This window comes from Temnothorax americanus, unplaced genomic scaffold (genome assembly GCF_048541705.1).
Source record: "Temnothorax americanus isolate GAGA-0224 unplaced genomic scaffold, ASM4854170v1 Scaffold37, whole genome shotgun sequence".
Lineage (NCBI taxonomy): Eukaryota > Metazoa > Arthropoda > Insecta > Hymenoptera > Formicidae > Temnothorax > Temnothorax americanus.
In genome coordinates, this window is record NW_027509515.1 from 149946 (window position 1) to 176823 (window position 26878).

The 26878-nt window shown below is 34.6% G+C and overlaps 1 protein-coding gene across 3 annotated transcripts in view; it reads left to right on the forward strand.

The window, feature by feature from the left end:
* The first annotated feature begins 4032 nt into the window (after positions 1-4032).
* The window catches only part of LOC143901969 (putative fatty acyl-CoA reductase CG5065), a 40005-nt gene continuing 17159 nt past the window's right edge, over positions 4033-26878 (forward strand). The window contains exons 1-3 of one of the 3 annotated variants that reach the window (XM_077414638.1): positions 4034-4385; positions 4468-4737; positions 26194-26470. In XM_077414638.1, the coding sequence (XP_077270764.1) occupies positions 4538-4737; positions 26194-26470 (477 nt within the window). In that variant the 5' untranslated portion in view covers positions 4034-4385; positions 4468-4537. Of the gene's footprint in view, positions 4738-26193; positions 26471-26878 lie in introns of all 3 variants that reach the window. The other 2 variants (XM_077414639.1, XM_077414640.1) reach the window with 2 other exon arrangements.

Consider the following 26878-nt stretch of genomic DNA (forward strand, 5'->3'; position numbering starts at 1 on the left):
TAAATTTACTTTATTTTATTATTTTTTTAGTACCTATTTATTTAATCGATTTCGGAAAATCTCTCTCTCACTTGTTGTAGAATTCCATTCCAAGATTCTAAATAAAAATATGGCGATGGTACCAAAAAGCAATGATAATTTTGAAAAAAATATTTTGTTTTCTACCACTTATTTTATTAGTTCGAAAAAATTACTTGTTGTAGAATACTATCCCAAAATTCTACATAAAATATATGGCGATCGTACCAAAAGCATCATATTAAAAAAAAAATAAAAAGAACTTTATTTTTAAAAGTACCGCCTACGCATTTTATTGCTTCCAAAAAGATATGTCCAATAGGAAACTACTCCAAAATTCTCTCTAGAAATTTTTTTTGTAATTGTATAAGAAAGATGTCAGAACTAAAAAAAAATCAAGAACATTTATTTATTTTTTTAATCAATGTTTCTGTCATCAGAAATCTTTCCCGAATTTTCCACAAATGTGTCTCAATAATATTTACAACATATTAAAATTTCATCAAAATCGGTTAAGCTGATCAAAAAATATGAATTATTTTTGAAATTTTTATTTTTATTTTTTACGCAGCAAAACGGTTCAATATTAAGGGCTAATATTTGACTAAATTGCAAGTAACACTGATAGCAATCAAAGTAAAAAAAATGAGCACGTTCTCTTCCCTTAAATAGAATTTTTATAAATACGCGGCGCGCGTATCTTTCTTCAATAATTCTAGTCTATTCCATGGGCAAAGCACTAAAAATTGAAATAACATTAGAATTAATTTTTGTTTCAAATACTCACGAGAACTGTTATCCCTTTCGTCAACAAAATAAATTTCTTCTCTCTCTGCAATGCGTCACTATTTAATAAAAGAAATTATTTTTACGATTTACAGAAATCTAGACGTACTCTCGTATTAAGAACAAAAATAAAAATTTTAAATTGACGTTTCCTTAAAAAAAAAAAACATCTCGGAAATTGCCTGCGTTCTCGAACATGCAAAGTAAACCGCTTCTTTTTATTGTAACACACTTTCTCTTGCTTTTTCGATCCCATAATAAAATAAATACCTTTTTATTTAAACAAAATTTTATAAGTTCCGGAACTCTAATTGTAAGTAGGTCATACTAATCGTGAGCACAATTGTACATCGTAAGGTAAAAATGGGTAAAACAACAACTGAACAATATATGTTTCGCGCGTTGTGTGCATGTTATTTACGTATTTTTTTGCGACGTATCGAAGATTACGAAGTTGTTATTACGCGCGAGTGCAACTGGGCAGATTCGAGAATTAAACACCGTATATAGAAGTAGGGACAGTCTCTCTCAACGGAGCAAAAGAATATTATAAGGTAGGTACGTATGAGGTTCATGCCTCAGTTGCGGAAGTTATGGTGGTGGCGACAGACGGGTCGAGGCGCGGTTTACAGCGGTTTACGACGGTTTATACGCGAGAGCCCGGCGCAAGCAGGTAAGGAGACTGCAAGTGCGTGTGCATTGCGTAAATGCAGCTGAAGAAAGTTCTTCCGCGTTTTGCCTGGCGCGGGGCAGGCCAGCGTTGCATAATACTTTCGTTGCAAAGATTCGAAGGAAAGTGTTTATCCTTTTCGCTCTCCGTGCTGCTCTCCCCCCCTCGGTCGCCCTCCTCTTCTGCCTGCATTTCGCAGCCGCGAGAATGCAGGCAGATATTTTCTCGCGCCTGTGCATGCAACAGTTTGAGGTACGATTCTTTCTCTCTCACTCTCTCTCTCTCTCTCTCGGAGAAAAATCGTTGAGTCCATTTTCCATTTTGGTCACTCCGTTGTTTCGTCGAATCGTGCGGATTGTCGCGCGGATGTAGATTACAAAACACCGCACCGGCCGGACTACAGAATAAAATCGTTTTCCTATGACGGAAACGGGACGCGAGCGGATGTTGTCGGAAAATAACTCCGCGAGCGTAATACAAAGCGAGGACTCGAATTGCAATCGAGTTTACGACAACAGCTGCCTGCAGCAGATTCAATTACAGCTTCCGTTAAATACACGCCGACGGCGTATCTAAAGTGTTAAGCGGATAGCGGATTGAATCGAAGTTCTTCGAGACGACTTCGGAGCCACGCGGATTTGATCTGGAACCGGTTTTTTTTACCCGAATGCTACCCACCGTCAGCCGTTTTTTCCACTTAACGACGATCTGCTCTATCGTTATACGTCAATATTATTACCTTGAATCGGTTATTCGCCCGTGCTTTTTTTTATTAGAAAAATATAAAGTACAGCCAGTAGGAGCAAGCCTATTTGGCACTTTCGTCCGTGCTTAGACCTTGGACATTCTTGACGACATCTCTAGTGATAAGCATTATTGAATACTATTTATCATATATCTCCTTTTCTCATTTGGCGCAATTTTCTGTTATCAACATGTTTTAAAATTATAAAATGTTATAAACTTAGACAGTATTATGATTTTGAATATGCGTGCTGTCTGAGAGGGTGCCATTACATGGAGCGCGGAAACGCGGAAACACGGAAGCGCGGAACAGAATAGTAACTAGATTCCGCGTTTCCGCGAGTTGAGTCCCGCACGTTTGAACGGAAAAGCGGAATCCGCTATTATCGTGTATGTATGTACCTGTATGTACCCTGGCTTGCATAAGATACTTCATAATAACCATCAACATGATGTTTGGATCTATAATATTATACTGCCACTTTTATAAAATAATAAAGTAATCGAAGTATGTAAAAGCTTTCTTTTTCAATGTGATTAAACAGCTCCGAAATTTGATGGAGTATACTGTATCCGCGTTGACAACGGATTTTGACGCGTTCGTTCCGCGAGTTTGCTTCTCCTTATATTACATGGAGCACAATTTGCGCGGAAAAGCGGAACAGTATAGTGACAAATAGACGTTTGTATTCATTTCTTAAAATTGTGTTCACTTAATTCATTGCAATTTTTATTAATATGCTTATCTCTTTTCAGCTTATCTATTGAATACAAGCATTTTAATCAATAAATATTGTTAAAAATTAATATTTTATAATTCTCCGTTCCGCTTTTCCGCTCAAAATATACTCCATGTAATATAAGGCATTCAAAACAGACGGAACGGATCGACGGAAATCTAGTAAATTTTGTCTTCCGCGCTTCCGCGTTTCCGCGTTTCCGCGCTCCATGTAATGGCACCCTGAGAACACTTATTGTCCATCTAAACATTCTTCTTCCGGAAATTAACACCATATTGAAATGCATAATTATTTTATATTTTTTATTAAATATATCAAAACAATTTTGTACAATAGTTTTTTATATTGGTCTAAAATACACGTGAGTAGTGGCTCACAAGCGATACCTTTCTAATATTTAAAGAGACATAAGTATATAGAAGAGAGCTTTATATAAGGGAAGGTTCTCATCTACAGACTTTTTAAAATAGCTCAACTTTGGAAATTTTTTTCAAGCAAATTGTAAGGGATATTAATAGAAGGTTTTTTGCTATAAATTTATTGTACTCTTAGTATACAAAATAAATTGTTTTCGAGAGAAGAAGTGGGTGCTTTTGGTGGGCAGTAGGTAGAAGGTGGGCCTCAAAAAAAATTTATTTTGTATACTAAGAGTACAATAAATTTATAACAAAAAACTTCCTATTGATATCCCTCACAATTCGCTTGAAAAAATTCCCAAAGTTGAGCTACTTTTTAGGTCTCTATATGAGAACTTTCCCTTAACTCTTTTTTCTCTCTCTCTTCTCCCTCTCCCCTCCATCTTGGTCTTATTTTTCTTATTTTTTTGATTCTCTTAGATTTAGGTTGTCTGTCACTTCCGCTTTTTCCCGAACGTTTCCAGAGCTGTTAGTTGCAAAAAGATGATATACGTACGACGTAAAAATGTACATAAATGAGCCTCACGGGAGCCAAACGCCGGCAAATTCGCTGCGAGCAACGTAATCTGTGCGAACGACGGCGAAGCAGCCCGGAATGCGAGCCGATCGATTTTTCGCCCTCGGTCGGCCCTTAGTCGAGGAGAGTTCCTGCGCTCAACCCTCTCGCGCGCAACCCCCTTACGCATGTGTGCCACGGGCATTATATTCCCCCCACACACATACACACGTGATTTCCGGCCGTCCCGCGGCTCGACGGCGACGTACGGTGGTAATGCAACGCGCAGCAGTCGCGCAGTGCCCGCGACACGGTGCGACGTGACACGGTGCGTCTCACTCCTTTTGTTCAGGACGGTTCGTTCCGGTGCAAGGCGGCGAGGTGGTCGATCGAGGCCCCTCGACGAACGGTGGTGCGGCGCGGCGCGACGCGACGCGGCATAGCCGCCACGCGACGTGGTGAACCTCGTGATCGAGGATTCGGAAAGCTTTTGAGCCTCCCTCTTCGGCCACCTGGTGAGTCTAAGTCACTCCTGGTGACAGCGCGCGATTCTCGCGTGGCAACCGCATCTTCAGCATCTCATCTCGCGTCCGACAGCCGACAGCCGACACGCCGACAGCCAGTTCGGGCCACCGATGTCGTGATTCACGAAAGGGTAATTGTCGCGATGTCGCCCGCGTTTCCGCCGGCGTCGAAAATTCTATCGTCGAGATGCGCGAGGACGTGCTCCGCCTCTTCCAGAGCATGCGGACCGGAAGACACGCCAATGAAACTAGAGAGAAAGAGGGAGAGGAATGGAGGGTATGTCGAGGAACCAGGCGCCGAGCGGGCTCACCCATCAGGAACTATTAACGCGCACGGCACACAGTGAGTCGACACACGTGTCAAAATTTGTGTCAGTCTCGCGAACGATTTTTCATTATGACAGTCGCGCATCGAGAGAGAGAAAGAACGAGAGAGGCAGGTGCATCACACCACGGTTTTCATGCGCTTTTAATGTCGGAGCACTCCGCTTTTATCTGTTATCTAGATCTAGAACTAGCAAATATTTGTGTCCACAAAAATATCCTTAAGACTCGAAGATCTGTGTCGAGTTGGATTCAATACGATATTTCGTTCCAGCAGCTCCAGTGTCGAGCTAGACTCGACATAAAGCTTTTATATACTTTCTCCTATATTTTTTAAATTAATTAAATAATTAAGTTATTATATATAATTAATTGACAGTATTATGCTTATTATATGATTCGGTATTTATATTATACCAATGTTTTGCTTTGTTTTTTATTCTCGTTATCGGGTTTTTATATACCCAGATAGCATGCATGTCCAAAATCGAGTACGCAAGACATCTTTAAGACGTCTTATGATATAATGTCTAAAAGTCTTATGTCCAAAATTTGGACCTGATGGTGCTGTTTGGGTATTTAACAGATTTAAAATCTTGATCCTTAAAAGGGTATTTCAAATTGAGAAGCGATACATATATGTATGTAATACTTCCATATTGTTAGCCAGCTAACTTTCCAATTAAGCGGTGTGCTCGCCGATAAAGTAAGACAGATAGCAGACGATTTGTTCTGCGCAAACGCAACGCCTGTTAGACAGTATAATAATTTCCCGTTTTGTCATATTTTCTTCAATTTTCCACGTTTTTCCCGCTACAAGCGTGATTTTTATGACCATTTTCGAATTCTACGACTCCAAAATACGTAAAAATACGTATTTTTTCGTTTCCGTAACAGTTCCCAAAACCTCAATTTGGAATACCTTCCTTTAATGTGAAAGAAAACTTTTCCTGTCCTGCGTGAAAGGAAACCTCATTCGGGCAAGTGTTTCAAACGATATCATACATTATTAAAATTCAAAACACACACACACAAAATGTAAAAAATCGTTTTTAAAATATACTGACAATTATAAAATATCCAATACATTCTTTACTTTCTACATCAAAAAAGATATGAAAAATTTTTACTTAAAGCTGGCGTTTGTTAGTCAAACGGTTAAACTTTATGTAATTCTTAATGTCCGTTTAGCAAAATAAACTGTCCCGAAACTATCTCTTATCACTTTTATTCGAAACTTCTGTTATCGCGCCGCAATTATGCCGTCCAATTTCTACTTCCCCTCCACTTTCGTAACACGTTTTATCGATGTTTTCGATCAAAAGAACGGCACAACTTTTCGTTAAAAAAGAAATATTCCGTCGCGAATTCCATTCGTCGCAGCGTCCTTGTGCCGTGCGGTAATTTGATTGTGAGAATTTAGCTGCATTATGCTGACACTTACAACCATGCGCGATAAGATAAGAAAACGACAGTGGCGCATGCTCTCGTTACTTGGCACGCCGAGTCGTAAAACCGGATCGAAATATATTGTTTACTTTGTCATTGACGTTATAGAACGTAATTATTGCACGCGTTCGATTACGCGATAAAAGGAAGTCATCGGCGGAATTAGTTTTCGCGAAAAAATGACGAGAATGAGGCGTGAAATTATATCCGCAAATATAAGAAAAAGTTTTGACTTTTGTAAAAAAAAATAAATAATAATAATAATAATAAACAAAGAAGAAAAAGGGCGATATCCGCGGAGCTTCTTATTTTAGTCGTTCGAAGCAGTTTCTACGTCGTTCTTCAAGACTGTCGCAGTTTTAATCTTAACAAGCAAGATTTACACTGATATTTACGCACATACGTATAAGCGAAAAATGTAACTTCTGGTATAGCTGGCCGATCGATATTCGGAGCGTATAGGTCGATCGATCGCCCCAAGTTGTACAACCACGTGCGACTTCACGGCGCGGCGCGGCGGCCAGACCGTTTGCTTTAACTCTTCCTGTGTAAAGGGCGTATATCCGCGCCCATGAACGATTTACATAGAGCGCGTATTCGAACTCTACAATATTAGACAATCACCTAATGTCCATTTCTACCAATGCAGATTAACTTTAATCTTGCAGGTTTAACTTTAGTTGTAATATTTTTCTTGTTCCAAGAAGTAGAAACAATAAGTTAGATTAAGATTAAGATTTAATCCGCGTTGATAGAAATAAACATAATAGTTACAGATCTATTACGTTTATTTTTTTTATTCTTATTCGCCCATTAGTGTCCCCATGAATGACACATGTAGAATGCTCGAGATACTCGCTTGACATGCATACGTTCGATGTACGCGGTGCTTGTTTTGCATCAAGAGCAACTGTCGTTGCAAAGATCGTCTATTTTGATTTTTATTTTAGTTTAAATATTAAAAAGATAAAAAAATATATATACATATATATATATATATACATATATGTAGTGCGAATAATTTTAATCATTATAATAAATAAATTCGATATTGCAACGGCTTATCAGCAATGCTGCCCGGGAAAAGAAATCTCTTATAATGTCTTATATATGATCATATAAGAAGCGACCAGTGTGACAGGCGTTTTTTAAGGGTAATTTTCAAGAATTAATTTCTAACAAAATATTTATAAAACACCAGTAATTTTTTTTTTATTATTTTGTGTACACATTGAAGACCGTGTCCAATTTTTTTGTGTAAAAAAATAAAAAACTTCGAGTTAAGTTACTTTCGCGCATCCCTATAATTTTCAGGCATGGTTGGATGGTGTACACGATTTTGTGAAAACCAGTCGTCTGGAACAAAAATAAAAAATATTCTTATTATCTATATTGTATTGGCTTTCGGCTGACGGAGCATTTTTTTTTTCATTTTTGGCGACGAGAAAAAAATTTCTGAATTTTGACTGCAATTTTTAGGCCTAAATTACATGTTATTATAATATTATTAATAATTGTATGTAAAGGGTTGGGAACGTCCCTCCAAAACGCCTTGCAACCCTGAGGGGAGTCAATAAATATATCTATCTATAATATTATTAATAATTATTGAACAAAACATAATATTGAAAAAATCGTCCGTCAGCCAAAAGACACTAGTCCTTAAAATAAGTGTACCAAATTTTAAGTCGATTCATCGATTAGAACTCGAGATATCATGTACACCGTTTTGAAAAACATGAGAAAAACGCGTTTAGTTTTGGTACTGGCGTTTTGGTTTTTTCAGTGAAAAAATGTATTTAAGCTTCTTACCCTTAATCTGCCATTCCTGCCTCATAAAGGGGACCATCCTCTTCATAAAAATCTTCTTTAAGAGCCGATCTCATCGCTCTTCTTTCGACTCTTCCCTCTTTTGAGGCCTCGAATGATCGCACGCGTTTGAGTAATAGCTCGAAATTTTAATGAAAACGACTTCAGGCGGGTATGAGACCTTTTGTCCCTTATTCTAGAGGGTTTAAATGATTTTTTAAGCCAATAAAAAAATTCGATTTTTTGAAAATTTCACACTGGTCTACCCCCTTATTTATAACTCTGCCTTCTGACTGATGCTACTGAGATACCTGGTGACTCCTATTATAAACCGACTATATTCATTCACGGCTGTTTACATCCCATTATTAATAACGGGGGGAGGGGAGATGTAAACAGCTATGAATCCCGTTATTAAATCCATTTTAAACGATCTGTAATCCTTATAATTAAACTTTAACAGATTAAAAGTTTCTCTTCACTTTAATTATATCAAATTCATAAAATTACTCTTCTTCTGTTGAGTATAAAGCGATAATATCAGCGTTCTTATCTCGACGACCACTTGAATCAACTAAATCAACGAAGCGATTACGATAAACCACAAAAAATCTGTTTAGTATTGGTTATTTTTAACATATTAAGAAACAAGTGTTAAAATCATAAATATTGCAAATCTAAAGCAATTTCTTCACCATCTTTATGTATTTTTTATTTCTGATCTTGCGATCAATTAGGTCAGTCGGTGCCACTACTAACCCAATAAGCAAACTGCCTGCAGTGTATGACACAGATCGACAGTAGATTTGCTCAGATATCGCAACAGATCTGGTATCATTTGTGTCGGCATTAAAACTCGTGTTTTGCCGGTAAGCCTACCGATATAATCTCACAGTAGATTGTCGGTAGAAATCATGAGCAGAATCTGTCATTTTGTAAACATTTAAATGGAATGCTTCATTTAAATTATGGTTACAAAACAGTAGATTTTTCTCAGCTTCTGTAGTCAATCTGTCAATTATATTCTGTTAGCAGTTTCTGTCATATTTCTGCTGGCATTCTATCGACAAAATTTGCAACAGATACTTTCAAAATCTATTCTCGACAAAATATTAAGGCTATCCGGAAAATCTTAATATTTTAAAACAATTCTTTCACATATATTTCTTCCATATACGTTTTCCTTATCTCTGATTGTGTCTCTGAATACTTTTGCAAGTCTCGATTCTTGTCTGATCGACTTATATTTTTCTACTTGTATATTCTTGTTTCTTTAATTCTATTTGTGCATTTAAAATGTATCACGTTTTGTTTTTCTTCGATTTCACTGCACACCCTTTACTTTATTTATTTCAAACTAGCATGCCCCGCCGGGCTTCGCCCCGGAGAACATGTGTATTAAGACACGCAAATAGTCTCTCTCTCTCTTTCTCTCTCTCTCTCTCTCTCTCTCTCTCTCTCTCTCTCTCTCTCTCTCCCTCTCCCCTCTCTCTCTCTTTCTCTCTTCCACTCCTCCCCTCTCTCTCTCCCTCCCTCTCCCTCTCCCTCTTTTTCTCTCTCTCTCCAACTCCCTCTCTCTCTCTCTCTCTCTCTCTCTCTCTTTCTCTCTCTCTCTTTCTCTCTCTCTCTCGCTCTGAAAAATTTAGTAACCAATTTCCAAAAAGATACCGATTCCCAAAAAAATCGGTAACGAAAAACTATGCAGTTTATAGCACTCCCCGGGAAATTCTACCCCTACTTCATATATAATTTTTTGCGATTCGGTCAATTAATTCCCGAAAAATTTGAAAAATTTCTGATACCGGCTTCCAAAAAATCGGTAACGAAAAATTATACATTTTATAACATTTCCCGGAAAATTCTACCCCCGTTTCATATTTAATTCTTTGAGATTCGGTCAATTATTTTCCAAAAATTAAAAAAAATTAGAAAAACCGGTTTCCAGAAAATTGGCAACAAAAAACTATACACATTATGACACTCCCCGGGAAATCCTACTCCTGTTTCATATATATTTCTTTGAAATTCGGTCAATTATTTCCCGAAAAAATAAAAAAATGTCGAATACCGGTTCCCAAAAAGATCGGTAACGAAAAATTATATATTCTATAACACTCCCCGGAAAATTCTACCCTTGTTTGATCTATAATTCTTTGAAATTCGGTGAATTATTTCCCGAAAAATTAGAAAAATTAGAAAAACCGGTTTCCAGAAAATCGGTAACAAAAAACTATACACATAGTGACACTCCCCGGAAAATTCTACCCTTATTTCATATACTTTTGGTAAAAATTCGGTCGAATAGTTCAAGAGTGCATAAAGGACATACATACATACATACATACATACATACATTCATTTTTATTTATATAAATTTCGAGTTATAACTGCAAAATCAAAAATTGGTTGCTAACATCGAGTTAACTCATGGGAAACTCCAATAAATTATAAAAAATCAATTATTGTTTATGTTTGAGTTTTCATTTAATCTTGTTGAGAGATATAATTAATATAAAATTAATGGTTTTTTTATACTCTTTAGTTAGAAGTTTAGTTTAGAAAAATTTTATATCCTGCATTAACCAGAATTTTATTATACTCCATATAAATATTTAAATCAGTTGTATCGGTGAAAAGGGATAATAAAAAAAGTATTTAAAAAATGACATAATATCTTTTCCAGAATATATTTTTATAATAATTTCCTAAGCACTTCCTATTTTTTTTGTTTGTTCAATTTTTACTGATAGTTTTTAAAGTATTTTTTGAGATATTTTGATTATAAATTTCGAGTTATATAACTACGAATTCAAAAATTGATTGATAACATCGAGTTAACTTAATTGTGGGGGACTTCAATAATCATAAAAAATTAATTATTGTTTGTTTATGTTTGAGTTTCCACCTAATTTTCTTGTTTGTGCAATTTTTACGACTTCGTTAAAACGTCCACACAATCATATAGGTAATGATAAAGCGAGCTGTGATAGTTATATCGAATTCAATGTAACAAGGAGAGGGTCGTAAGAGTGTCCCTTCTTTCTCTGTTTGGCCTTAATGACACGACATTTACTAGAGATATAACTTTTCAAAGATATATATTCCGGATGTAAAATTAAATCGTTTAAAAATAGAATGTATTTTTATTTACGTATTATTAACAGTCGAGACGTCGCGTCGAGACAAATTCCGTGATGTATGACACAAGGTCATTAAAGATAATTTAAGCTTTAAAAAACATAAATGTGTTATCAGTTCTCCGGTCTTCGAAGCTATTTTATTTTGTCGACTGCACATATACCTATATGTATACGCGTAGGCCAGTCATATTAGACATCGAACCTTCCAATTACTCTTTTCAGGTTGCAACCACCATGAATCGCTTTGATTTAAGGTGCTGTAAGTGGGATTAATTTTGCTTCGCATAATTAATGCGCATTAAAAAGTTATTAACAATATTATCAACAAAAAACGCGATTTTTTTTATTTTTTCTCAAATATCTCGAAAACTAAGCAAGATAGGGTAACTAACTATACGTACTTTTTTTGTAGAGCGTAAACGTATCTACAATAATGATTTGAACAACATTTATCGTCAAGTCAGTCGTTTAGCTTGCACGCGCCGTCAAAGTCCGAGACTCGGATCTCGAAAACCTTCGATTTCATCGTTTTTTTGATGTTGCGTCGGTGATTTTTTTCAGTCATTTAAAATGGAATTAAAAATTCCCAAAAAATCACACATCATCTGAGTACTACAAAGAATACTTTTCAGGGTGTAACCGATTTTTTAGACCCTTTTTCTTTAGTTTGTAGCTATGTAAGCAAAAAATTTTGATTTTTTGGACTACTCTTAGTATTTCGCTGTTTTCAGACCTTAGAATTTATTTGAGACGAATTTTATTGTATGCATCTTGTTGTGGACAAAATTTGCAACAAAAAAGGACCCTTGTATTTTCTTTGTACGACGAACGCTGATTTTTTTATTGACGCGCAAAGTTATCTAATATTGCGCATAGGTCGGATAACGCTTGTTTTACACTAAAATAATTATTTTTTATTAAAATTTACGTAATTTTTTGCATTATTATTGAACTATATTGCAAAGCCGTTTTCAACACATTTTCTCATGTTTACTTATTTATTAACGAATTGTTTATTTAAAAATTATTATAAACAATTAGAAAAACATGTTATAATTGTTGTACTCGTCGTCTCATATCAACTCAAAAAATGTTTTTAAAAAATTTATTCATATTATTTATAACATTTTTATTCAAACATACAGACAGTGCATTTTTTGACTATTTTCTACACCACCTAGTAGCGTTTTTCTCCTGTTGAGGCTAACACAGCTTGGAACGCTACTACAATATATCTAGACAAGACAATTGTAGTTAAACTTCACGGTAAGTTCGTTCAATTTATAAATTATACATTATATCTCTTAATATTATATATATATATATATATATATATGTATATATATTATAATAATCAGTTTTTTATAACGTCTCATCGACGATAATGTCAAGTTTCTTACTGCAAAATACTTTTTATAAACAGGGTATATAGAGCAGAAATAAAGATACTTATGTTATGTAATCAAAACTCTTAGTTATCGACTCTGAACTTATTAAGAGTTGAATCGGTTCAAGAGCATCATTGAGATATAATCTGAAGTATTCTCAACTTGTCGGCTCGCGTATATATCGTTCCCCTTAATGTCAATATTATGAATAATTCGATAAATTTTGGAAATTTACAATTCCAAATAATTCTGGAGATCATTTTTTTTTGAAATTTTTTGCAAATGTCAGTTTTTATTTTAGATTTAAATTTAACTATAAATTAATTTTTGATTGCTTCTTCTTCCTTCAGTCTAGAGTTTAGAGACCCTCAAGTTAAGAATCTGGCCAATTTGACAAATGATGGTGGCTGCGTTTAAAAATAATGCACTCTATACAGAGTTTATATATTAGTTAGAGACACACGACAACACATGTTCTGTATGACAAATTAAAAATAATATATATATAGGCTGGATTCGTTTTGACGTTTTTTATATTTTAGATTCGTTCTGCCACGATTTGTCAACACCAATCAGCACACAGTCGATCAGTGGCTAGACTCTTACTTGATAGTCTTTATTTTAATCATGAAAGCACATTTATGGTTCTGGTATAAACATGAGAGGAGCGATGTATGGTCGATATACGCCTTCGCTGTTTGTCGCGCATAACTTGGCGTAAAAGCAGGTTTCTCGATATTCTAAGTGCCTCAAGAACAGCGAGTAATCATCAATAAATAGTCACATGTCTATACTATAGTCTATGATGCGATAACATCATTAGTTCTCATACGGTTTATTCTTATGAATTAAAGATACTTTTTCTTCCATTTTCAAATAAAAAAATAAACAGTTAATACAGTGTAACCCAAAACATACTTTGCTATAAATGTTTGTAATCAATTTCTTATTACTTATATTTAATTAATTATATAATAATTAATTTTAATCAGTTATATACATAGAGATAGTTTGAATGTTTTCTTCTGTTAAGATGTATCGTAAATCCGTAATATAACCGCGCGAGTCACAGTATTTCTTAATTCCCACTTCGTCTCGCATTTCGTGTCCCATCCAGCGTGAGCTAGGTCAGTGTTTTGTCTCGGACAGTCGGTGATAATAGTCCACGAGATTGCAATTGTATCTTGAGACACTGTTTGTAATTATATCTCCAGACCGTATAGAGTCTCGCGGTGAATTATCTTCTCGCATCGGGCGGAGTAATGGTCAGAGCGATAAGCATTCAACGTAAACTCGACCTCGATAGAACCACCCGCTGTTAATTGTGCCACGAGTCACACAGCGTTTCAAAAGACGACTATTCGATCAATGAGAGAATATTTAATGTATACACGTATATTTTATTCAAAAATTTGTGTCCGATTTGTACAAAATTTACAATCTATGTAATATATACGTGCGTACCAAAAGTTCCGGAATGGCCAATTATCTCCGACAGAATTGGTTTATTGGAAAAATGTTTCACATAAAAATTGGAAGGTTTAAACGAGGCCAAGACGATCTTATTAGACTTTGGGTCTAGGACCCGTGTTGGACCTAGCAGAGCCCAAGTTAAATTTAAGTGTAAAAACCTCCATTTCTTATTAAACTGTCTACTAATTAATTTAAAACAACTTTTGTCCGAAAAATGTTTTTTTACAACACCTCCACGGAAAGTTCGACTTTCCATGCCTGTAGAGAGGGACAAAAGTGGCCAATTTCACGCCAGGGAGGAAAGTTGTTTCTTTTGTCCCTGTTACAAGGACGAAAGTAATCAAGTTGTTACTTTCCTCCCGCCAAACAGGGACAAAAGTGGTCACTTCCTCCCTAGGGCGGAAAGTGATCACTTTCCTCCCTGTTTGGCGGGCGGAAAGTAAAGTAACGGGCAAATCTTAAAACATATATAGGAAGCTTTCCAGCAAGTGACAAGTCGACGCAAGTGTCGTTTTCTCTTTGTTACTCATTGCCAAAAAAGAAAGATAAAACGACGTTTGTGTCGACTTGTGTCGCTTGCTGGCTGTATCATATCATGACTAAAGATACATCTGAATCAACATCTAAAATACAAAATAGAGGAAATAATCCAATCTTTCAATTCCAAAATTGTAGTGTAAATATTAAATTCACTAATTAATGGTTATTCTTTGTAAAAATTATATTTTTTAATTATGTTTTAAAAATTAATGGACGGCGATACGAGTCGCGGGACGTGGTGCGCAAATAGAGAATTAAAGTTACAAAAGTAACGAATTAAAATGTATATGTATACGTATATACATATATTCCAACTTAATAAACTACGCGCCGATTATTTGTCGGACTTGAAACACAGCTATCGTTGGAACATTAATATTTTTCGCAATAATTTCTTTACAGTTTTTTTTAATAATTAAATCGTGTAGATTTAATTCTCCGGGGAGGGAAGGGTATTAATGTTCCAACGATAGCTGTGTTTCAAGTCCGACAAATAATCGGCGCGCAGTTTATTAAGTTGGAATATATGTATATACGTATACATTTTAATTCGTTACTTCTGTAACTATATATTAATTTTCTATTTGCGCACCACGTACCGCGCTTGACTCGTATCGCCGTCTATTAATTTATTGACATTTTCACGAGTCTAATGATATATTTGAGGTGCGGCTGGTCTAGTGGGTAGAGCGCCAGATTCGTAATCCGGAGAACCGGGTTCGAATCCCACTGGGCCACTGAGAATTTCTCAGTAAAAATACCGCACCCCCATCTGACGGATAGAGGTAACCTCTAGATGGGAAAACTGGGCTCCGTCTTTCGGAAAGAGACGTTAAGCAGTTGGTCCACTCATAGCCGTCGACCGCCATGAAGTACCTCAGGAAAAAGCAGAAGGCGCTATCCAATAGGACGGCTTCTGTACAGCGGTGTGGAAGGCAACGGGAAACCACCAAACTATTTATATTCCCACGAGAGTTATGAATGATGTAAAAAGTTCATAACCACGACCCTCTGTCAAGAGTGTAGGACTAAGAAGAATGATATATTTATATTCTAAAAATTATATTTTTTACATTTTTTGGAAATTTTATTGTCATTTTAAAATTAAAATTATTTATATATATTTTTTAATATTTTATTTTAATTTTATTTTTTTCATGTAAGGGGCCTCGCCCCCCACACCCCCCCCAGGGGCTTCGCCCCTGGACCCTACCGAGGGCTTTACTCCTGAACCCCACCAGGGCTTCGTCTCTGGACCCCACATCACTCTCTTTTTCTCTTTCTATTTAACTACACGCGCGTATAAACTGTATGAATGGAACATCAAACGCATACACTCTACAGGCATTCAAAAGTCGAACATTTCCGTAAAGAGGTGTTGTGAAAAATATCGTGTGCACCTCGGGTCGAAAGCTTTTTCAGACTCGTATGAAGGCGAGGGCGGCAAACTTCACACGCGTCTGAAAAACTCTGCTTTCTCCCCTTAGTACACAATATACTATTATTTGCCCAATACTTTTTGAGATATTCAAGGAAAACTGAGTAACTTTAATATAATTGTTTGTCGGACTGAAAAATGGTACAGGACTTTTTGATTTGATTTAATATCAAGAATATGCTGCTACAATAGTACCTCAACTTTTTTACATACTTGTGTATACATGAAAGCTTCAAGGAGATCTCGAAGTCATTGGAGATCTGCAAAAGGCTGCAATAATTTCTTTCCAAGCCATGCTGAAACAAGATCTTCGCGAATTATTCATTCTAATCAACCGTACCATATCTCTCGCAGATGGAATAAGTTAAATAAATCATTTTTGTCACAATTGTTGCAGACTTTTTTTAACATTCTCACCGCCACGTGTATCATTTACGATACACTTAAAACTTAACCACGTAGGCCAGGTGTATCGTAAATGATATACCGAATAATCAGATTTAAAAGTTGTAAAAAAAGAAATAGAAAAGCATAATAAATGCTGTAAGGCCGATAGATGTAGTTTCAAAGTTTTATGAAATTTGGTGAAATAATTCCAAATATTGTCAAATAAACATATTTAAAAGGTTTTTTGGAGCAATCAAAAATTAACTGACAATAACGTTAAAATAATAATTGTACATACAGAAAATGTACGGGGTTTGGGTACGTTCCTCATAAATAAAAACGCCTTGTAAACCCTACGGGGAAATGCAATAAACGGCATACATACATACATAATAATTGTACATACATACGTTAAGAGTAATTATGGAGTATAGAGGATGCAGCTGCTGCTGATGACCTCTATAATTTACTCTAAACAACAACCGTTTACAAGTAACATCAAGGGTAAGTGGGGGTAGACCTCATTCGTGTGGAAAATTGAAAACTCGAACCATATAACGAAATGCTGTTCAGAGAACCATCTATAGATAGCGTACACGCGATGCGAAGAGTACCCCATCTTACCCCATCCAGGATAAAACTGGCTTGCATTAGCAGGGTGAAACAAGGTCTATCATTGTACGGTTCGGATTTTCGACTTTCCACACAAACCGAGGTCCACCTTCCTCCCACCTCTGCTTGCGAGGGAGGGACGGTACCCCTTCCCCCGCCTACATGTGTACTGTCTATACAGTTATATTTAACACAAATTTTTTTTACTGTGTACTAGCAAATTACTTCCTTTGACGCTGACACAAACTGTTATATTTCTTAAACTTTTTTATTAATAACTTTTCGGGTTTCCAACTTTCTACGCAAAGCGAGTCCACTTTACCTCACTCCCTGCTTACAGGGCGATACGAGGTCTGTTGTTGTATATTACGTTTATTATTTTAGTATTACTTTGGTTAATTTTGAATTGTGCTAAAAAACCTTTTAGATATGTTTATTTAGCAGTATTTGGAATCATTTCAACGAATTTCATGAAAATCGAAGGATGGACCTTTTCAAAACTGTATCCGAGTCGGCAATAAAATATAGCAAGTGATCAAAAAACAGCCTTGGCCTAAGGGCGTAATTTTTTTATTCCGCTTGGCAGTAAAAATAATATTATTCTCACTACTGATATCCAGTCAGGGTTTGTAAAGTGACGTCATGAAGCAAAGTGGAGCTCGTGAGCGACATACATAACATTTCGCCACAACTATAGCCGCGAAACTATATTCCTGCGTGAAATATTAATAAAAAGAGCTTTTTCCGACGTCGGTTGATGACCGTCACCACACGGCTATATTGATTCGATATGCAGTAGAAGTTATGATGTTCTCGGGTCAAGGATATAAAACAAGCACCATATAATTAATGCATGAATAATGATTACACGTGCGCAAGAAGTGCCGCGCAAATTATAATTTCGCTCGAAATATCCCACTTCGGAATGCACGAAGTATAAGTATAAGTAACGATTATACGTGCACAAAAATCTTACCTAAATTTTAGTTCCGCCGTTTTTCCATGGTTTCAAAATTTTCAGCGAAATCCCCTTCCGTCGATTGATTTAATTAAGAAATCACCTAGTTAAAAAGTTAACAATAAGTTAACGTCTAAATATGTTTTAACGACGTATTATTGATGTTAGTGACGTCATTAACCCTTTCACTGCTTTGGACGAGAATACTCGAGCGACGATATCGCCCGTCAGACGCTTTGGACGAGAATATTCGCGCGACGATTTTGCCCGTCAGACGTTTGGGAGTTAACTTGGACCGCAAGTTTGTCAAGCAAATCTTCATAATTTGACTACAAGTGTGACTAAAAATCAAGATTGTTTAATCAATAGCAACTAATGTTTTATTTTATATTAATATTTGAGGTAAGAGGAAAAGTAAAAGAAAAAAATGCATAAAGAAAAATACTAATTTATTTGAATTGTTTTTCTGTGTGATAAATTCGAAAGCATGGAACAACACAAAGGACAACATTACAATGCTTGCGACTTGACTTTTGAGAGTTTGACTAATTTCCTTAACCAACGAGTTAACTCGTCCAAAGCGTCTGATGGGCGATATCGTCGCGCGAGTATTCTCGTCCAGAGCGTCTGATGGGCGATATCGTCGCACGAGTATTCTCGTCTAAAGCAGTGAATGGGTTAAGACAGTATTACCCTGGAGAAAATTTTTAGTGAGATATTGTGTTTATATTTGTTTATGAAGAGTTTTATCAGTGGTTACACTATTTATGAAAAATTTTATTGTGATGTTTACACTGTTTGGAAGCACATCCCTAGTCAAAAAATTACGCTGAAAAGTTTGTTGAAATTTTACTAAAAATTTTCTGAAATTGTTCCATGTTTTAGAACACTTTTCAATGGAATTTTAGCCCAATTTCAACGAAATTTCAGTATAATTTCAGCAAAATTTCAGCATAATTTTAACATAATTTCGGGATAATTTTAACAAAATTTAATTGTTTGGAAACAAAATTGCACGTTTTTTTACGAATGTTTTCATTAAAATTTATTTAACTCTTAAAGCGCACACCTCCGAAAAATTACGTAAAGCGCACTGGGGGTATGAGATACCCCAGTGTCTTTAAGTATACTGTAACAACGCTATTGACTATTTTATTGCATAAAAATTTCTGAATGAAGTTAAAGTCATGTATTTTAAGGATAAACAAAAGTTATAGCGATTTCTTAAAATTAACATTGTTTGAAAAATTATTGAAAAAGACATTTTAATGGGACTTATCAAAGCACAAAGTTCGGAGTGGGGTATCCTACACCCCATGTGCGCTTTAAGGGTTAAATTTGAAGAAAATATTTATAAAAACATGCAATTTTGTTTCCAAATTAAATTTTGTTGAAACTGTACAAGAACTTCAGATGTTATTAATTATTTAATAATAATTGGACAATATAAATTAAATAATTAATTCAATACAATTAATATCATAATTTATTAAAATTTTATTGTATAACAATATAAGTACAAAATTACCTTTTTTAAAAAAAGTGCCAAGTACACGCAGTGTATTTTGTAAATCTAAAAATTCCACCTAAGAGATAGTAGCTTTAATTTCTTTTTAACAGAATTATTATATCGCAAAATTGCGTTATTTAACTCAATGCAAGTAATATGTATTTCAAAAAATATATGGAATCTTTAAATTGTGCTAATTACAAAGAGAATATATATATTGCTTTGAAAAATAATTGTGTGTTGTGCAACTACTTTTACAAATAAAACTCAAGTAGTATGTACATATCTTTGTGTTCCCATTCAAGGGTCTTCCTATTCCAACCCAAGTAGCTTTGTTTCTCCTTAACAAAAATAAAATTACAAACAATCATTTTAATCACAAAGAATTAAAAAGGTAACAGTAGGAAATAAAAATACAAAATTCGAAGTATATATAATTATCTCGAAATCTATATGTTGCGTGAACTCGCCATTAATATTGTAAATGCTACTTATGGTGCCCATGTAACCAATGGAGTTTAGTGAGATTATACGCCATGTTGTGATTTTCATTAAGGCAAATGTGTTTTCGGAGGTCAAAAGTTAAATTTCTTGCGCGTCAAAAATTTTTAATATTTAAAATATTATTTTCTCTCCGAATCTCGAGATAAGTGATTCTAAAGAGTAATGCATGCTGTGAACACGAATCCAGTAAAGTTTTTTTATTTTTGTTAATTTCTAATATTTTATGAGCGATCAAACTTAAAATCTGTGTCCGGGGCGAAGTCATCACCAAGCCACCGGAGCGGACTCATCACTGTGACGACTTTATCCCGGTGGTTTTACTATTATTTTTCGTTGCAAATGCGTCATTGTATTTCTCAATTGCAAGGAAATGGTACGCTTGTACATTCCATCGCAAAACGACTCCTGTAGACAAGAAGCAACTCAGGAAGACAGTTCTTGCGGTGAAAAAAAGATAAAATTAAGACAAAGTAAGACAAAATTAAGATAAAAGATAAAATTAAGACAAAAAGTAGCCGCAAAACAATTTGGAGTCCCGAGAACTACGTTGAACGACTGACTAAAGAAGAATAATGATGAAATAGCACACTTGGATAACGTGGCCGTACGATATCATGGAAGCTTCAGGCGAAAATCAAAGTCAAGGAAGCAGCAGTGGTCAGATTCCGACGAGGACTTGGATAATATGTGCTGCGTGTGCTCAAAGATGACAGTGCGTGCGCTTTTCTTGTTATTATTTTCCATTATCGTGTTTTTAATTAATGTTTTCATTTTTCTATTAAAAAAATAATTAATAAAATGTATCCTATCATTTTTCATGATCATGATGGAATTATGAATTTTTATTTAAAATCCAGTCCAAGAATGGAGTGACGACTCCGGCAATTTTGACATTTCAATTTTTGCTCCTTTGTTGTTTTTACTCTATACCGGTTGAACAGAGCAACGTCGACCAAAAATGCCCTTATAAATTTTGTAGACAGGGGTTTACTCTTTACAACGGTATACCACATTTTATTAAAATTATTTGTTTTGTTGTTAAAAATTGGCACCCAAAAAATAATAACGACTTTGCCCCGGTCTCCCCTATTATGTCTATAATTTAGCACAAAGTAAAGAAAAGTTTGATGATATGTAAACAAACATTTTTTTTATTTTTAACAAAAACATCTGTATAATGTTAAATATAAATGAAAAGAATATTTTTTAAACAAAACTATATTATTTTCATGTTAATCTTACAATTACATATATATAATAATGTGTTATTTTAACATTTGATTTACTTAAATATGAATTTAACATAAATAAATAAGATAACATAATCAAAATTAGTTAAACGAACACATAAATAAGTTACATTTTTAACACAAAAATTTTAACAAAGACCTTTTTCAACAAAAAATAACTTTTTTACTGTGTAGATATTTTATGGACATGGATATGTGGATAACACGTGGATATCTAATGGATATTTTTGATAGATATTTTGTGGACATGGATATGTGGATAACGTGTGGATATCTAGTGGATATCTTTGGTAGCTATTTTATGGATATGGATATGTGGATAACACGTGGATATCTAATAGATATTCTTGCTGGCTATTTGAGAGATATGGATATTTTTACATTTATTATTATAGATATCTATTAAATATCCATAATAGATATGGACGTTATATGGATATATAGATATCCATTGGATATCTATTAAATATTATACGTTCTGTGTGGGATCCTGACATCCGCTTTTATCATCTCCATTACATCTATTTTATCAAATTTTGTGCTAATCTTTCTCATATCCCGGTTATAAATACTTTAACTCGTTCATACATTCATACATTTGACATTTCGTTGTCCGTTTTCTCGAATCTCGTAATTTGTAGATTCAATCAGTTTGTGCTTGTAAAAGTAAATACCTAAAATATTACCGCCCATTCATCTCATACTCTTTCAATCAATCTTCAACTCTCTTCAACTCTAATCAAGCTCCTTTATAAAAACACACGTGGCGTACGGAATGAGGGTCAGGATCAGATGTATTAATGTGAGAAGGCTATAAACTTATGCCTTCACACAATGAAACACACATTATTCCTCTCTTTTATATTTACTCTAATGTTCTCTCTCACATTTCTATTTTCCCCATCGCCTCCTAGAGTACTGTGTAACGGAGAAAGCATCTCGGTTAACATATATCTCTGTCTTTCGACCTTGGCCTTTAGAAGGTTGACTGTGTATCTTGAAACAAAGTGAAAACTACAAAAATAAACAGATTTATTAAATTTCGACAAATAAGGGAGACCAGGGACAAAAATAACGCGTAATGAACGTAACAAATTACTAAAAAAACAACATTTATTGATTACTAAAAAAATAAAATTTATGCGTATGGATACGAATCTACATATGGAGGGGTAAAAGTCAGTGGTGTAAGTCAAATTTTTTTAAATTTTTTCTCGCGTGCATAGATGCAACCTATACAATATATAAATTGCATCTATATGCACACAAAAAAATATTTTTAAAAATTTGACTTACACCACTCGCGTCGGCAGATCGATGACTTCGGCCACTGGAGGGCCGTTCGCGTCTTTCCGGTCGCTCCGTACTGAAAAGGTTCTTAATTGGGTTAATTAGACCCAGCTTTATACGCGATCAAAGGTTCATAATTTTTTTAGAAATATTGGTAGCTCTAACTTCCGCAAATTTTGAGATATCGGGTTATTTCTAATTCTATTATATTCTTCAGTCTTTTCTACTCCTATTTCATATACAATTTTTTAAGGGGGTACATACGAGTAGACCGCAAGAAAAAAAGGTGAAATTCGGGAATTTTTATCTTGGAAACTATTAATTCGATTCGATCCGGATTTTTTTATTTAAAAGTATCTACATTGAGGCACGTCCACAAATTTTTTTAAGGGAATTCATTCCCTCGGAGCGCTGTTCTCGTGGCCGGCGTTAATGTATTCTTCGCGGACGGTGGCTAGAATATCTTGAGAACGGCTGGACCGATTTGCTTCAAATTTATACACAATGTTTTGCGATAGTTTTTCTCGTTTCCATCGAGAATTTTTTTTTTACTCAACTAATTTTTTTTTATCAGACTATAAAGGTCGCAATTTTTTTCGACCCAAATTTTCGACCTTAAAAAAATTTGTGGACGTGCCTCAATGTAGATACTTTTAAATAAAAAAACCTGGATCAAATCGAATTAATAGTTTCCAAAATAAAAATTTCCGAATTTCACCTTTTTTTCTTGCGGTCTACTCGTATGTAACCCCTTAAGTTTTGGTTGATTAGAAAAAAATGGAGCCCGTAAAATTTTTGTGAAAGTTATATAAAAATAAAAAAGTGCAAATTAGGAATTTGCTTTTTATTGCTCATAAGCTTTCTCTATGAGTAAGCCAAATTAATAAATACTAATAATTACGCATCAAATAAAATACAAATTATAGAGAAAGATCCTTATAGAGTATAGAGAAAGATTTATGTGCGAAATAAAATGTTGGTAAAGCAATGTGCAAATTCTTAATTTGCACACTTACATAAAATTATTCTTATTGTTATTTTAGAATGCCAAGTATACAAAAAAGAAAAACAAATAGAGTTTAGCAACGTCTGTTTAAAATAATTAAAAATGTCCAGAACTATTTAAGTTTTTAAGAACTAAAACGTTTCGCTACATTTATTATATGTTCGTTTTTATTTTATTTTACCTTATTAAAATCAACCTTGAGCTCTGTTACAATCAATCCTAGGGGTAGGGACAATCGTAACAAATCTCGATTTTCATAAAATTTGATTTTTCTGTGTAATTACAAAATGATGATAAATGTTATCCATACCACAATGTAAGTAAAAAATGTATTTACCTTGATGAAAGAGAAAAAGTTTATATACAACCAAGTAAATTGAAGATATCTACTCAAAATGTTTGTCCTTGATGGTCTTCCCTACAATCGTAGATACTTTAGTGAATTTTCTCACTTTTGTAATTTTCATCTTGTTTCATGATACACAATCAATTCCCAGATCTCCAATGGGACTGCTCAGTCTATTATATAAGTTTATGGCCCAAATATCTACTTCTCTCTTTCTAGACCCCGTATTCATAATTCATTATTATCTTAAGACCGTCTTAAGATGAAAATACAGCTCTCAGGCCGGTATTCAATAGTCGGTTCTTATATTTAAGATCGTCTTAAGTATTCTTATAGTACTTACTCTTATAGTAATTTTCCCTTGATTTTTGCGGCATTATTTGTACACTATGTTTCAAGTTGCAATGAAAAAAACTAAATAGTTAATACTAAATACATAAAAAAATACCTAAGACTATAATATTTCTTATTACCTAAGAAAATTTAGGACTATAGTAATTCCAAAATAAAAATAGAGGTCACTAAAATTTACTCACCACGTCCAATTTTTAAATCGTATTATAAATGTTACATACAATCTTTTTGCAACGAGCTCTTTCGTACACTCAACTAATATGATAGGGGCAACCTACATTATACAAAAGAATATATGCCACTCAACCCAGCGAGGAATGACTTATCGAATCTACGTTTAATTGACGTCAAAATCATCGATATTACATCATATCGAAATATTGCTCGAAATTTGAAGCTTATTTCGATGTTTGTGCTTTATGATATTTTTTAAAAAGAAGAAATTATTTGTGACACACAGTTATCGCGCCAAAATCTAAACAGGCAAATTATGTGTTTTCTGTTAAGACAACGATATTTCATCATTTCGATATATATTTGAAGCTATTTTGATTCGCGTGTCAAATATAATAACATTGCCATTGTATAGAATGCAATATGAATAAAAAATTATGAGTTTATGTGCTTTTTGCTTCTGATAATCTATTTCAATGGAGGATCAAGTTAATCGGAGAAGGTGAAATAGCTGCAATGAGGAAATAATATTCAATATCGAGTCGAAATTAATTTATTCTTAGTCGAAAAGTCATCGAAAATTGTGACATATGAATCAATCGAGATCGATGAATATTTAAATTACTTTTCGACGTAAATTAGATGTCGATTCGATGGTTCATTTCTTGCTGGGAATCTATTAAGTAAAATATAAGCTTTGTAACAACTAACTTATATGACTTCTAGCCTCGGTCTCCCTTATTTCTAATTTGCACACTTCTCACTTTGCACTCCGTTTCCTCCTAGGTCTTCTCTTTTCTCTTACCATCACGATCTCTTAATCGTTTATATCTTTTTCCTGTATTATTTAAATTTACTCACCACGTCCAATTTTTAAATTGTATTATAAATATTACATACGATCTTTTTACAACGAGCTCTTTCGTACATCCGACTAACACGATAGGGGCAACCTACATTATACAGAAGATATATGCCACTCAATCTATTAAATAAAATATAAGCTTTGTAAAACAACTAACCTGTATAATTTCTAGCCCCGGTCTCCCTTATTTCTAATTTGCAGTCTTTTCGCTATGCACTCCGTTTTCTCTCCGAGGTCTTCTCCTTTCTTTTATTATCGCACAATCTCTTAATTTTTTATATCCTTTTCAAGTATTACTTCCTGATTTATGTAACAAAATAATATCCTTTTTTACAATATTTACTTTTAATCGTCTTTTGTGAGGATTTCTATACATTCGAGATTATCGATTTAACATGCTATTTGTTTTACGTCTTTTTTTCAATATTAACTTTTAATACAATTCGTCACTTTTGCGAAGATTTCGATAATTCAAGTATCGATTTAACACGCCTTTTTTACGTTGATTCATTTAGATTCATGTAAAGAAAATATTAATAAATAAATATTAATATACAATGTATTAAAATTTATATCTAAAAGTAGTAAGATATTCTTTACCACGATGATGTAATGTATAATTTATGAAAGTACAGAAAAAAGAAGTAGAAATTCCGACTAGTTTTATCATAAATGGGACTTCTTAAGCTTTAAAATGAGATGTTGATCATTATTCTACGATTATTAGTTTCGAAGATATAAACGTTCAAAGTGTGACATGCATCGTTGCATCGTGCACCCGATATTACCCCCTACCCAACGCGGAGAAAGACGTAGTTCTACGTCAAAAAGACGTCCCTATAGGTTTCACAGTTTCCCTTATCCCGCAAACTTCTTATTTAATCTAGCAATCAAGTGATTATTTTTATATACTCTAGAAAGACGTCATATCAATAAAACGCTTCGTTAATTTATTTCCTAATACTAATATAAATTTTTACAGTTGTGTAGAGCTCGAAACAGATATCAAGATGGGTACGACGAACGCACAAACTAATTCGGGGCACGCACATGACGAAGTTCACCCGAGGGGAGGTTCGATCGACGCGTTCTTCGCCGAGACGGTGATCCTTTTAACCGGCGCCACCGGCTTTTTGGGAAAAGCTCTTCTGGAAAAGCTGCTGCGCTCGTGTCCCCGAGTGGCCACAATTTTTGTTCTGATCCGTCCAAAAAAGGACCAGTCCGTCGAGCAACGTTTTCAAGAACTACTGAACAATCCCGTTCGTATATATACCTATATATATGTATAACATATGCACTCCCGCGTATATCGCATTTAGAACCTCTATTAAGCTGGACCCACCACCAGCGCAAATCAAGTTCGCACTAGGTCAAAAATTTAGTGCTATTTAGGTGCTAATTAAGTGCCCTAGTCCGAATTTTGGTGCTCGAACCGTTTAGCAGGAAATCGCGTAAAAAATGGGGGGGTCCAGCTTGCCATAAAGCTGGACCCCCCCATATCAGAAAATGGTCCTACAGAGAAGATAAGTACACTATAATTTAGTGCTAATTAAGTGCTAATTAAGTGCTCTAAAAAAACGATAAAATGTTGACAGATTATAACATTTATTTAAATATACCATTATATATTGAACACAGAACCGTCGCGGTCGACACTAACACTTAAA